This window comes from Neophocaena asiaeorientalis, unplaced genomic scaffold (assembly GCF_003031525.2).
Source record: "Neophocaena asiaeorientalis asiaeorientalis breed wild unplaced genomic scaffold, Neophocaena_asiaeorientalis_V1.1 scaffold134, whole genome shotgun sequence".
Taxonomy (NCBI): Eukaryota; Metazoa; Chordata; class Mammalia; order Artiodactyla; family Phocoenidae; genus Neophocaena; species Neophocaena asiaeorientalis.
The window spans coordinates 6,198,815-6,212,838 of NW_020185339.1; the positions used below are offsets into that span (position 1 = coordinate 6,198,815).

Below are 14,024 nucleotides of genomic sequence, written 5' to 3' on the forward strand. Positions count from 1 at the left end.
CTCCTGCATGGTCACCACAACTGTAAATACAGGACAAACACACCAGATAATAACAGTGTTGAGGGTTTGCATTCTGTATTTGCAAAGTACAGGAAATCTCAGCAAGTGAAACATCTCTTAACACCCACAGGATAAAATACAATTTTGTGTGTGTGTTTATTTCGATTTGTGCAAGTTTTTAAAATGATTATTTACAATACCTACCCAGTAGACTGTGCAAATCTAACGTCCTTTTACAGTATAAACGCTTCCTCATCCACAGTGACTTCACTGCATCAGTGTTCTCGAATGCTGAATTTCTCATGTACAACAATATCCATCAAAACAACATGTTCAAAACTCATAATAATTAAAAAAAAAAAAACCAATAGGGGAAAAAAGCGGAATCGTTGTGCTTCATGCCGCATCTAGTGCTTCCAGCTCTGCTGGATAAGAAATCACAATCTCCCGCCTTCTGAAACTCTTTCCCCTAGAGCTGGATGAAATTTAGCCACATGGCTTCGCTTTTAAGTGACAGTCAAAGAGGGTTTCTGGGTTTACTTGAGTATTTTGGAGGATAGGCAAAGCAATCTATTCACAAGGTAAAAATACGGATCTTTCTCCTATCCATTTCTTCAAAAACAAACACAAAAATAGAGAGAGATGAGGCTACTGCGTTAACCGGTGTTGTAAATGAAAAGACAGTGGAAATCACCAATGGTTTAGGATTTAAACCAACTGTTAAACTGTTGTAGAAATTGGTTTTAAGGCAGTGAGACAGCACCATAGGAAATGTTGCTTCTTTTCACTGACAAGGCTCAAACAAATAAAGCCCTAAAAAAGCCTTTTATCAGTGTTGACTAATAATTGGTATAAAACTCTTTTTAAGGGAGTGGGCAGGTGGTTTAAAAAGACCACGGTGGTAAAGACAACCTTATCAAACCCGTGACTCAGACACTAGAAAGTGGGTGGAGCACATCCTGTGATCATGGCAGTTGAATGACACTGGCACTTCTCCAGCTTGTCACAGCAGTGTTTCCCCAGGCGGTTGCACAATTCCATTTGTGCTTGCGGAGGCCTGGCCTCTTCATTTAGGAATGGGGTGAGCGCACAACACAAACACTGCTGGGGCTCCGTGACCAGCACCATGTGGCACAGAGGAGCTTGGACGCATCAGAGGCGTGGACCCTGCTTGGGGAGAACAGCCCCTCAGAGGAAACCAAAGGAAGGAACAACAACGAAAAAAGGTCTGCATTGTAAACTTTTAAAGAGGAAAAACAGAAGGTCCAGCTTGGCTATCCCATGTGCAATCTATGCAGTTGCCCTGTCATTAGGGTCCTTTCCAGTTGAGTAATGGAGCCTTACATCACTCCACAGATATACAAATGCCTAGAAAGGAAAGCAAGTTACACTTCTGTGTCAGTTTAGCATCTTGGCGGTTCAAACTTAGTTCTACTGCCTCCTTGGAGACCACGGCCCTGGATCAGGGCCCTGGACTGGGTGCTTTCACATTGTCAGTGGTTTAGTGAAAATACCTTACTTTTTAACCTTTTTTTTTTTTTTCTAAAGCATAGTCTTTTCCACTAACTTTTTTCACCCTCTAGAGGGTAGATTCAAGAGACGAATCCAAAACGTCTTCATGGTGGCTGGTGCTATCACTGTCGCAGCTTTGTGTGCCCGAGTAATTGGCTGCTTCTTGGAGTTTCATTAGCATATTCATCTGAAGAAAGAAAAGGAGACATCGATGGAGGCAACGATGCATTGAGGAAGCCAGTCCCAGAAAACACACGGCCCCGAGCCACATGGACGACCCATCTCATCCCCTCCAAGGGAAATGGAAAAAAATTTTAGATTTTTACTAGTTGCCCCTGGCTCCTAACGGTTTCTCCCAAACATGACTACAGCAGCAAACCATAAGGACAAAATAGGGCCTCCGCATAAGTCTTTTATTTGCAGTTGTAAATGAATACAGCTCCAGCAGGGAGAGGGGAAAGGAAACTATCACAGCTGGACATCTGGGCTCGTGGCTGGAGAGTACACCAAGCTGCCCAGCTCTTTGGGTGAGAAGCAGAAGGCACTGAATGACAACTGAAAGTCCTGAATGTTCCTACAGGCAGATGCACACAAGGGCTCCTGGACATGGTCCCTGGAGAGGAGGTGGGGATGGAGTGGAATGGAGCCCCCCATCTGCTGCTTAGGAGCTGACCTTGAGAGGTGACCAAGTGAAGCCGACCATGAACGTTGGAACAGGGAGAAGGGAAGAATCACTGTCAAGTTTCTGTGGTTGTTGAATGTCTGGCTAAAATATGATGGATAACTCACTGAAAACTACAACCACCATCTGGAACAAGAGCGGCTGTCTCAAGTTTCCCAGCCTTATAGGACAATGGCAATGTTTGTTCTCATAAAAGGGACGTAGGCATGAAAGCAGCTGGGGAGAAAGACAGCTAGCATTTCCATGTATTAGAAAATAAAAGGCAGCCACCTTGCTTGGATTTTGATAGATCTGCAGATCCACTGGTAGGGATGGAAAAAGAAAGACTGTTTAAAAGTGAATCATGAATAAATGGTTCAACAGTTTTAGAAAGCACAGAAAAAATGGCACATGTCTTCGGGAGGGTTGTTTTCTTATCAAGGTTTTCTGTAAACTGTAATAATGTTTGTATTGTTTAATGCATGCTAACTTTGCTATTTCATAATGTAATCAAAGTTTTTTGGGTTTTGTTTCCAACTTAGAAATATAGGGAATCTGATCCCAAAGAAAGGAGAAATCTAAAAAGGATTCCTTAGTCATATGTTAGGCTCTGCATGCTTGTATGCTCAGCGTAAAATGTGTGTTCAAAAAAGACCTGTGAAATAAAATGACAAACTGGTAATTACCAATTCCAGCAGGGATGCCTTTCTGACGAAGAAGCTACAGTTACAGCACATTTTAAAGTCATTTTAATATTCTTCAGGACAATATTTTTCAATATAATTTTTTGTCTAATTCCCTGAATTTATTAAACTAGCTACATAAAGATATGAAATTAAAGTAGTTGGTGATAATCTCTTAAACCCAGTAAGTCAAAAAGCTAAATGTCTCCATCAATATTCTGTTTCTCTCTTGCCCTCTCTCTCCTCTCGTTTCTCTGTCTCTCTCATGCATGTGAGGGCATACATACATACACACACACACACACACACACACACACACACACACACACACACACACACCCCTACCTTCATGCACATTCATATTCTCTTTTTCCTTTCCTTTGTCAATCCCTCCCTTGTTAGTAGCCGGCTGTATATTCAAGCATCTGGGTGAAGATGATTTGTAAAAGAGAATTGTGTTTTGAGCACCTTCCAAGGGCAGAAATGGTTTCAAGGGTTGTGCTTCTATCTCAGTCACAAATGTTTGAAATCACTTGAATGCTGACTGTTGTAAAAGTTCTACCGTATAATAAGAGTATTATTAAAGTCTTAATTTTTGAAAATAGTGCCATATAGTAAATATGTTCTATTAGAATAAGTTCAGAATCTCAGATTCATAATAAATACATATGAAGGCTTTACTCTGCCTTCTCATAGGGTTGCTTTGTACATTCAAGTCAAAGGAGATTACAAGAGGGAGGTAAGGTTCCATACCATTCAGTAGTCACTCGGATAGATCATTATTCTCTACAAAAGTATTTCCCTCCTCTCTTCCCCCTTCCTTCTTTCCCATACCCAGGGTCAGAAATATAACGTCTTACATTTGTAACACCTCCATCAGGTCCTTATCATCCCTGGTATTTACACGTCTGCTAGTCTCCCAGCCTCCATCCTCTCTCCTTTAATCTGCCCTCTATTCTATTATCAAGGCGATCTTTATAAACTGCAAATCTAATGAGGTAGTCCCTTGCTCAAAAACTTTTGGTGGCTCCCCATTGTCTGTGTGATAAAATTTTAACTTCCTACAAGATAAACAAGGCTTCACATGATTTTACAATTGCAGACTTCTGTAGCTGTAATTCCTCCCGTCCCTTTTGTTCTAATCCCAACAATTTGTATACAGCTCCCTAAACTCATTATTTTTACTGTACTGTTCCATCACGTTTCACGTGCTATTTTCTTAATTTTGGATCTTCCCTACCCAACCCCATGATGAGTTTCTATTCATCCTTCCAGACCTAGCTCAAGCCTTTCCTCCTCTGGAGCTTTCTCCTAATCAATTCCTCAACAGACTCACAACTCTATCTAGGATATATCTATCTAGGATATACTTCTATCATTATTTTACTATAATTTATATATATACATGTCTCTCTCCACGGCTGGACTGTGAGCTTCCTAAGATCAGAAATGAGATCTAATTTATTTTCTGATCACCAGGTCTTAGCCTTGAGTACATACTTATTATTTACTAATATTTACTGAATGAATGAAATTAATGAGTTTGTTGATGATGAATACACATTATATATTTAAACACCGTGAGATGTACCAAACACTTGCATCCGTGTTCAGATTCAAAAATATATTACTGACATTAAATAGTAGATTTTTTTCTGATTTAGATTGGACTGCAAATATGTTTTTACCTATGTCAATAATTATAAAAATATAGAGCAATAAATGCGGAGAGGTACTTACTTCTCTATCAGAATGTGCCTAATTCAAAGATTTTTAGATGATAAGGTTTTTGTCATTTAACATGTCAGGTATCATAAACCCTTGTTCCTTAAGATGTTTAGGTGAGCAGCAGGTTAGGAATCAGAGATATTTTTTACCCAAATTCTCATTCAAAATGTGGAGATCCTGATCTCTTTTCCATGCTAGAAGACAAGAGCATTCTGAGCCAGGGAAAGGAGTGATTAATGGGTTTAGCTGACCAGGACTATGGGAATTGGGAAAATTTAAGACATCCCTTAAATGTCCCATACTCTGTAGAGTAACCCTGAAAACAAACCTTATAAACACCTCACCTTTATCAGGAACTGTATTAAAATCTGCAAAAGGAGAACTGGAATTTATAAAAAATTCAGAGGAAATAACCCATATTTGTCCTCTAAGGCTTAATTTTACTCTATTACATTTTAATCATCCTATCAGGAATTACTTAGTGTCTGCTCACAATTAGGCAGAATTCAAACCAATTCCACCACCACTGTTGATTTCTAGCTATGTATGAGCTAAAGGGCCAGATACTTGTCATAAAAATACAACGCCAGGCCCTTAAGAAGTTTATAGCCTAGATCAAAAGTCCTAAATAAGAGATCCCTGGGCTCTAAGTAGGTCAATGTTTATATCTCTGTGACTTTATGGAACTTCTTGAAACAGTATGCAAAATCTTCTGTGTGTGTCCATTTTGTTGGGGAAAAAATCATGAAACTTTATCAGGTGGTTCACATATAAACCCCCAAATATTCAGAATGATCAGCTGAAATGATGATGACATATACATGTCGGGGTTGTTGGTATAAGGGTATTCCACAAGATAGCAAGTCATTTTCTGTCTTTAGGTATAGTTATAGATTATGATTTTAATCATTTCCTTTTTTGTTTGCTTTAAGTAACATAATGACCTTTATCTCAGCATGTCTTCTTTCTGTATTGGTTTCCCAGTGATCCCTTTAGTCAGAGAATAGTAAGCTAACAAACACATTACGTTTGATACCAATCTATGGAAAGTCATCTCTAAAAATAAAATATACATACAAAAATAAAGTCATTTTCCTGTCATGTACTTAATATTTTCAGAGTACTCATACTTTGGAGTTTTACTGACTTATATTAAGCCTTTCATGATTGCAAACTGAGCAAGGCAGAGAATAACGTCCCTTTGATTTCAAGTCAGTTTATTCTTCCCTACTGTTGCCAATAGAGGACTAATTCTAAATTTAGTCAGATACGTGTAAAACATTCTTTAGTTCTTCAAGCATACATTAGATTATATTCTTTTGGTTTCTTTCATTTTAGAACAAAATTCAGTTTTCTCTTACATACCTAATGAATTGAGTACTGAATGTTTAAAATCTATTGACTTATTTACACAATTTTCTGCATAATAAAAGAAAACTTATGGCTGCAGAGTTCAGCCTGGTTTCAGTGTTTTTTGATTATTTTTAAGCATATGAGTTTGGTCTTTCATTTTAAGAGTTTCACCCAATGAAAGTAGGCCAAAGGTAAAAATTTTAAAACTGAGTACCAACATCAGGACAGTTTCAAATATTACCTAGGATAACTAATGTCTCTGATGCATAAATACTAATGACCGCACACTATAGTCAAGATTATATAGGAAGAACCAAACATCAGCTTCTTACCAGGGGATCCCCCTCTGTGTCAGTTTGTGGAATGTGCTTTGAGGTTGTAGCTTCCTTTGTGGATATGCAGCCCTCATACCCAACATCTTCTGGTCTCAACTGAAGTAATGCTGGGCCCTCCTGAGGCAAAGATGCTGAGCTCCATGGGTATGTATCAAGCACCCACTTTGAGGGATCTTCCCAGGGTGCTCGTTTCCCATACATCTAAAAAGTGATCACAAATTTAGCACATATAAAATGCATTTCTATTCAGTACAAAAGGTGACTACTAATTGATTGATTCCTTTGCACACTGAGTTCCTATGGGACTCAGGGGAATGAAGTGTCCATACACAATTTTCCAGATTTTAAACATATATCTCTCTATATAGTTCACTTAAAACTTGAAGGCTAGACAAAATAAAGCTTGAGACAAAATAAAGCTGAACATTTGGGATAGGTTATCAACATTTGGAGGAGAGCATGAAGGAGCTTTATTTTAAATACATGAAGAAATGGCTGCCCCATTTATCTTTGTTAGTAATTTTACAAACTAAAAGAAAGCTCATCATTGAGAAAGGAAAGTTCCAGTAATGGAGAAATTAAAAAGCTAGACACTAAATAGCTTTCTTTACTAAAGTGCACTTTGGAAAGATGGTGGATAAAAGAGACTTCTTTTCTCTGTCCACTTCATTCTACTCAAATTTTCCTTGAAAATAAGAATCTTTTCTCCGACAACCATTTCCCTCAGATTAACTTCCTCTATAATCTCACTGCTTCCCATTAAAACTCTTTTTAGATATTTTCTATAAGGCCACTAGTAAAAGAGGAGAATCATGGGAAATGAAAGATCTGTCAAAACTCATATGGAGGGAGAAAGTTAATAGAAAGAGATTATAAAGCCTGGTTAAAGTACTGGCAGTGGAGTAGAGGGCAGATGAATCCAAGCGATGTTAAAGAATTTTTAAGCTGAACGCAAAGCCAAAACCAAACTGGGAAGGGCACACTGAGGAGAAAGAGGTTGATGGGACTTGGTAAAAAAATAAAAAAGTATAAGCCACAGGGGCACAGAAAGAAAAGTTAAAATTAAGAGAAGAGGACAGTAACATGGGTACGCTAGTTCTTTAATGGACTCTCCTACTCCACTGAAGGCAATCCTGGTTACTAGGTGTATACACATCTTGGTCGTGGATGGCACAGAACACCATGTTAAGTGTTCTATGTGGCTTCTTGTGGTTCAGTGAGACAAAAGCAAAATGGCGGACATTGAGGCCATGAAAGCCCATGGCTGCCTTGGAACTGTCTTTTGAGTTTCTCCTGGAGAAGTTGTATGACATTATGGTAGCTTGTCTTAAGACAAAAAAAAGTTCAGGTCTTGATAGCTGTGCATTTGTTTAGGGGATGATGGTAGGGGTGGCAATGGTTAGTTTTCTTTCTTTTTTTTTTTTAATAGTTCTCTTCTTTTAGAGCAGAAAATTTCTCTCAGTTAAAAATCTACTTTATAGAGGCTGTAAAACATAGCTTGCTATACAACTTAAACTAATTGAAGGAAAGCATATAATTCTTGGAAAGGAAATGTTACCAAAAAAATATGGAAGTCTAGTAGAATCAACAGATGTCAGCCTTTAAAGAATCATCAAGGACAGCAAAACTGGGGGTGACCAATAGAAAGCTAAACAGGCTCAATTCTATATTCCAGAGTAAAATAGATGCTATAGAAGAAGAATTGAAAGAAATGAAATATAAACATTCAGAAGGAGATAATCTGATTGTTGACGTTTCAAGAAAGATAGAATCATCAGAATAAACATTGGAATCCAGTGCATCATCAGTGTTTTTTTCAACTAGAACATCTGGTAAAGTGTATTCCCCATACGGTTCCCCATCAAAGTATCCGCCTTCATTTGAAGAGAGCGTTTTCTGTTCCTCTCAACTCAGATTTTCATCTTTGTAACCATGCTTTGTTTTTCCACCTCTTGTTCCAATTCATGGTTCTTTGTTGCCAGGATATCCAAGGAAATGGTTCATGACATGTGTGATTCCTTTTTTTCCTGTTCCTCCAGAAGTCACATATGGACCATCCCAAGAACATCATCTGCCAACAGACTTCTGGTCCAGCGTATCCTTCAGTAGCAATGAGAACTCTCTACTCACCAAAGGGTTTTCCTTTTTCTCTCCAAGTGCTGAATTCCTCCTGCTTCCTGCCACCAATCCCCACCAACACCCAGCTACTCCCTACATCATGGTTGAACCAGCTTTCACACTAACCTACTACTAAACATCTAGAACCACAGCATAAAACTTGAGATCTTTTAATCTCTCCTCAAAAATTTTTTTTGAAGTATCTCTCAGTTTGGGAAACTGGTATTACCTTAGTGATTATGCCTTTGTTTAAATGGAAGCTTTATAGTATGATAATTCTCAGGATAGTGATTTATAAATAATATCGACTTAAATATTAAAAACATTATGTAGTTAAAAAAATGAGATCTAAGGATTTTTAGGTATCATGGTTTTTGAGTTTTTAAAATGCTTCTAATTCTTTCTAGATATTAGCAAATGAATACGAAATAAGGAGAATTTCATATATAAAGATTTGGATCATAGTTTATTAATACTGAAATAGTATCTAGAGAACAAATAATTCATTTAAATATTTATTCTAAAATTATGACTGTGAATATTTTAAATACATTTTCATTAAAAAATATATATATATTTTTTGGTAAAAATGGTTGAAATCAAGAGACCCAACTCACATCTGAGAAAGCATAATAGTTTTAGAGGAATCCTCACATGTGTTATGTTATACTTGAAAAATAAAAACCTTTGGTACAGTCTTTAATTTTGTTGGAGACACTTTCTGGGGCTAGTTTGGCTTATACCCTTAAAAATATGAAATTGAGTTATTTAAATATGGATTAGAACCAATTGACAGCATTCTCTAGGATCATTACCTCTGAATTCTCAGAACACCCTCATAATATGATAGTTCTAAATCACTGCCATGCCCTTCTACTAGGTGAGGAAAGCATGATGGTAAAAGGAAGCAAAATGAAGTAAAGTAGAAAACCGGTTTTTTTAGACAGTAAAATAAAGACTTAACACAGTATTGCAGATGACAAAATGTGAAAAGCATGAAGTATATCTTAATTCTAGCAGCAGTTGTGATAACCAGAAATAGAGATGCCTAAGCAAAATACTACCTAAACCTTAGCTAAGTTATTGTAAAGATGACTGGATTTTTCTGCCACAAGTTTGGTAATTATACAATATCAATCTTAAAATATTCACACGTAAGTTTTATAATTCTACAATTTCATGAAATTTCAACTTCAATATAAGGAAAAATCAAGAGTGATGGAAAAGGGATGATACATTTTATTGAAGAAAAAGGGTTTTCTTATTAGTGATATATTTTGACTTCTTAGTGAAGAGTAAATAGAAGGGGTGGATGAAAGGTGGATGCCAGGGACAGCAGGGGCGCTCCTAAACCCGCCTGCCATAGATTTTAAAAAGTCAGATGCCTTAGATTTAGAGCACTCTCATAAATAGTAAAGGATCTTACAAGTGACGTTAAAGGGCTTCAAAAAAGAAATATCCTGAAGCAAGGAAACTATAAGCAAAAACTACTTGTTGCAGATTAGATAAGAAGAAAATAAATGATCAAGGTCCATATAAACATGCCTTTCTTATAAGATGTAGAACTGTGCAATTAACTAGCTATCTAATAAGCACAGGTCTGGGGACTTCCCTGGTGGTCCAGTGGTTGAGAATCCATCTTACAATGCAGGGGACGCTGGTTCGATCCCTGGTCAGGGAACTAAGATCCCACATGCTGCAGGGCAACTAAGCCCATGTGCCACAACTAGAGAGTCCTCGCGTCACAACTAATGACCCTGCGTGCCACAACTAGAGAGAAGCCTGCGCACTGTAACAGAGAGCCCACGTGCCGCAACGAAAATCCCGGGTGCTGCAACTAAGACCCAGTGCAGCCAATAAATAAATAAATAAATATTAAAAAAAAAAACAGGTCTGTAAACACCTATGGCAATAAATTTGGCCTTCAATGTGTACTTGTTAGAATAACTGTGCTTTCTCTTTCTCCTACATATTTATTCTCAGAACAGAAAAAAAGTAGTGTATACTATTTGTTCTTTGAAACTTTACCACTATTTTTATATAGTTCATGCCTTATTTTTCTGCACAAATACTCAGAGAAATGAATTATTTTTGCTTTTAAAGGATGATTTTTTTCACTTAGTTTTTAAAAACAGTAAAGAAAATTGAGTACTATACCTGCAGACCTTCTCTCACTGCCTCCAGAATATAAGGTACCAAAGAATAGTTCCAGAGATCCATGAACCATACTCTAGAACCTTCTACATCCATGGGGCAAGGAAGGAAAAGTCGAGGACCTGAGAAGAAACAAATAACAAAACATTTTTAAGAACCCATATTTAGACACCATTTGGGGGGCATGTTTCTTATAGGATTCTTAGAAAATTATAATCTTGGCTAGTTTGATTATATTAAAGTGTGTTTCACTGAAGATCCAATCTCCAGGACCCTCCTTTCTTTTTACACTAAAACCTTAATCTAAAATGTAACATTTTAGCATTAGGAGAAACCTTAAAGGTCATAATCCGGTCAATCTGCCCCATTTTACAAACGACAAAACTATGCTGGAATGAATTGTCAAATATAAAATATGTCATTATTTGCAGAAGTGGGTCTCTGCCTCGGTCTTCTGATCACAAATATAGAATTTTTCTTTCTAATTTACACTGTGTCTTTAGTGAGTATGTCTTTATGATCCACCGCAATGGGAAAGGGACATTTTTTTCGTGCAATTTAAGAAGGAATACAAAAACAAACATCTTTATGCCAACTCAAGAAAATAATTCAAACCATTTTGTCTTCATGAAATATGTAAAACACTTAAATTACCTCTAACGAAAATCTTCTCTCACAACTATATTTGATATGAGCCATAAGCTAATATTTGTTTTTAGCATAAAAAAAGTACTCTAAACAGATACAATTTATTTCAAATGGTTATCTGATTTTTAGATATTTGTCTATATTAAACTTATTCGATGTCAGTAAAATCTTAGTAAACCATAATAGTCAGACAAAATAAATCTAATTAGAAATATTTATGCAAAGCTTGGAAGAAGGCAAACTTTCAGAAGGAAAAAAAAATGAAAACTTAAATCTCTGGAAGCTTGAAAAACATCAGCTTCACTTGTTATTTTCTGCCCTCCAATCTGGCCATCTTTACCACGTACTCGTAGTTCCTGGAAAATGGCATATTGCAATTTTGGAACTCACCAATGGTAACATCAGAAGAACTGTGTGTTTCCAAAAAACTGTTGAGATGATGCCATGTCTTAGGAATCCAATCTATAATTTTGACTAGGTCATTATTGCGTATGTTCCTTTCAATTTCCATCTCTATCAGTTTCCTTCGAAGATATCTGCCTAAAAAGCCTTTTACTGGTTCTGTGTGGTTTGCACATAGTACCCACCTACAAAAAGAGAGAAAAAACCCAAAAACTCAGAAATCTTTATATAAATTAAACTTTTACATAAATTAAACTTTAAGTCCACAGTGATTCTCTTTCCAATATAAAGTAATAATGTTCCTAATTTAATTGGTGGCCATATGTTAATGATCAAAGGGATGAGAAGGTCTATTAGCATTAGAGCTATACTGTAACTAACTTTTCATCTTGAGCTAAAGAGAAGCTTATGTGCGTCACAGCAGTGAGTGGGCATGTACAGGCTGAGCACTCTTCTGTAGGAGAATCACAAATCCTGAAATAGGAACTGTCTTCACATTTCTCACACTTAGAAAAAAAGTGCTCTACTTTAGCCAGTGACATAGTGAGCAGAAAAAACATTTCTTTTTTCTTCTTTTTGAAAGAAACACTTCTGATTACAGGTTGAGGACCACAAAATGTCTGCTTGAGAAAGAGTGTCAGAAGAAGTGAGAATTATTTTCACACCCCAGGTCACCACTGGCAGGATTTCTCAATGTACAATTGGAAAAAACAATAACCAAAAGCAAACAGAAAAGAGACAATATGAAAAAAATTCAATTTATCTTCACCTGAAATTGTGATGCAGCTCTAGATTTGGTGATGAAGAAACTCCCTGATTCATTGTTCCAATAATATATGGACTGGAGAAAAAAAAGAAAATTTATATGTACTAAAGGTAAAAGAGATTAATACATTAAAATTGTCTGCAAAAACAATTTAGATAAATATGGATTTTTCCATTTTAACATTAGGCTGTAAAAGGGTAATTCTGTAGTGTTTGGTTGGAAAATGACAAAGATCACTGAACTGGAAATTAAGATTTGGGGTTCTAATTTCAGATCTGACATCCTAAGCAAATCATTTCCCCTCTCTAATCCCAAGTTTTCTCATCTGTGAAATGAAAAGATTAGACAGAATAATCACAGTGATCTCACTCTACTCCAACATCTTATGATTCTTGTGCTTATAATCTAATTCATTAATTTTTTCTTTTGTTTCATAATTATTTCAAAGGTTCTTAATAACATGAAAGAATTTATATTCTTGTTTCAATATTTATTTTATGCTGATTAATTTTTAACATTTAAAAAATCTCTAGCAGAGATAACTGGGTTACTTGCACCATTAAAGCTAACATTTATGTTGTTGTTCTTATATGTCCTTTTTTAGAGGCCATACTATAGTGAATCTTAAGTGGGTTTTCAGATTTTTTTTATACCCTACTTTAACCTTTTCTTTCATGTAAATAGTTAAAAATTAGAATCACTAGTGGAGAGAGGTATATCTGAATGTATTAAAATTATTTCTATAGGAAGGCTGAATTTAAACTTTAAATGGACTAAGAGTGAAACAAGAGCTCTATAGCTTCGTTCTAGTTCTTAATCTCCCTGATTCAAACATTCCATCATTGATAATGGTCTCCCAGACTTCCAGCATACCTGTAGAAGTTAACATCATCAAGTAAGTAATGTTGCCATAGAAGTGCCTGGGACGCAATTGTTGAATGAATAAACAGATGTTCTAATGAACACATAGAGGTTCTTTGGAAATATGGTATAATAGTAATGAAGGCTTCTCAAATTAATAGCATCCACTATACGTCTTAAAAGGTATAAAGGCACAAGAATGCATATTTGATCACCATTTTTTCATATCTTATCACTCGAAATATTTCACAAGCATACCATTTATTGTATTTACAGTTGAGAAAACCATTGAAGATATCACTCAAAGAGCCCACATGATGAAGATTATCAAGAATTATTACAACTGGAAGCTCTACACCGTTATTATCCGCACTGCATTGTTCAGCCAGGTTAGCTAGATATTGCTGCAATTCCTTTAAAAAAAAAAAAACAAATATGTTAATGAGAAATTTATACCAATGGAAAGCAATTCATAGTTTAGGAATGATACATTTTGTCGTCCATCCAGGTTCTTTGATTAAAACTCACAGATCATTCCATTGATATAAAACCTTACTCTACAAAGCAAAAAAACATACAATGTTGAGAGGATACACTTTTAAAGGAAAGAGAAAAGCCAGTACAGGACACCTGAAGTAAATATAAAGCTGTAAACACAAGGACACACTCCTCAGTTGTTTTCTCCCTGGAAGAAAAGTGAAAAAAAAAAGAATTCTGGATATGAGCTCTTAGGATAAACCACAAATACTGAGATTCATTCTTGTTTTTGGTATTACAATGATAAAGATGGATTTTAGCAAACC

The 14,024-nt window shown here is 36.2% G+C and overlaps 1 protein-coding gene across 3 annotated transcripts in view; it reads right to left on the reverse strand.

The window, feature by feature from the left end:
* Positions 1-1,289: 1,289 nt before the first annotated feature.
* NAV3 (neuron navigator 3) overlaps positions 1,290-14,024 on the reverse strand; it is a 356,590-nt gene continuing 343,855 nt past the window's right edge. For all 3 annotated transcript variants that reach the window (XM_024736709.1, XM_024736708.1, XM_024736707.1), the window contains 6 exons: positions 13,480-13,634; positions 12,364-12,435; positions 11,583-11,779; positions 10,548-10,666; positions 6,270-6,473; positions 1,290-1,699 (listed from right to left, as the gene is read on the reverse strand). In XM_024736709.1, the coding sequence (XP_024592477.1) occupies positions 1,580-1,699; positions 6,270-6,473; positions 10,548-10,666; positions 11,583-11,779; positions 12,364-12,435; positions 13,480-13,634 (867 nt within the window). In that variant the 3' untranslated portion in view covers positions 1,290-1,579. The remainder of the gene's footprint in view (positions 1,700-6,269; positions 6,474-10,547; positions 10,667-11,582; positions 11,780-12,363; positions 12,436-13,479; positions 13,635-14,024) is intronic.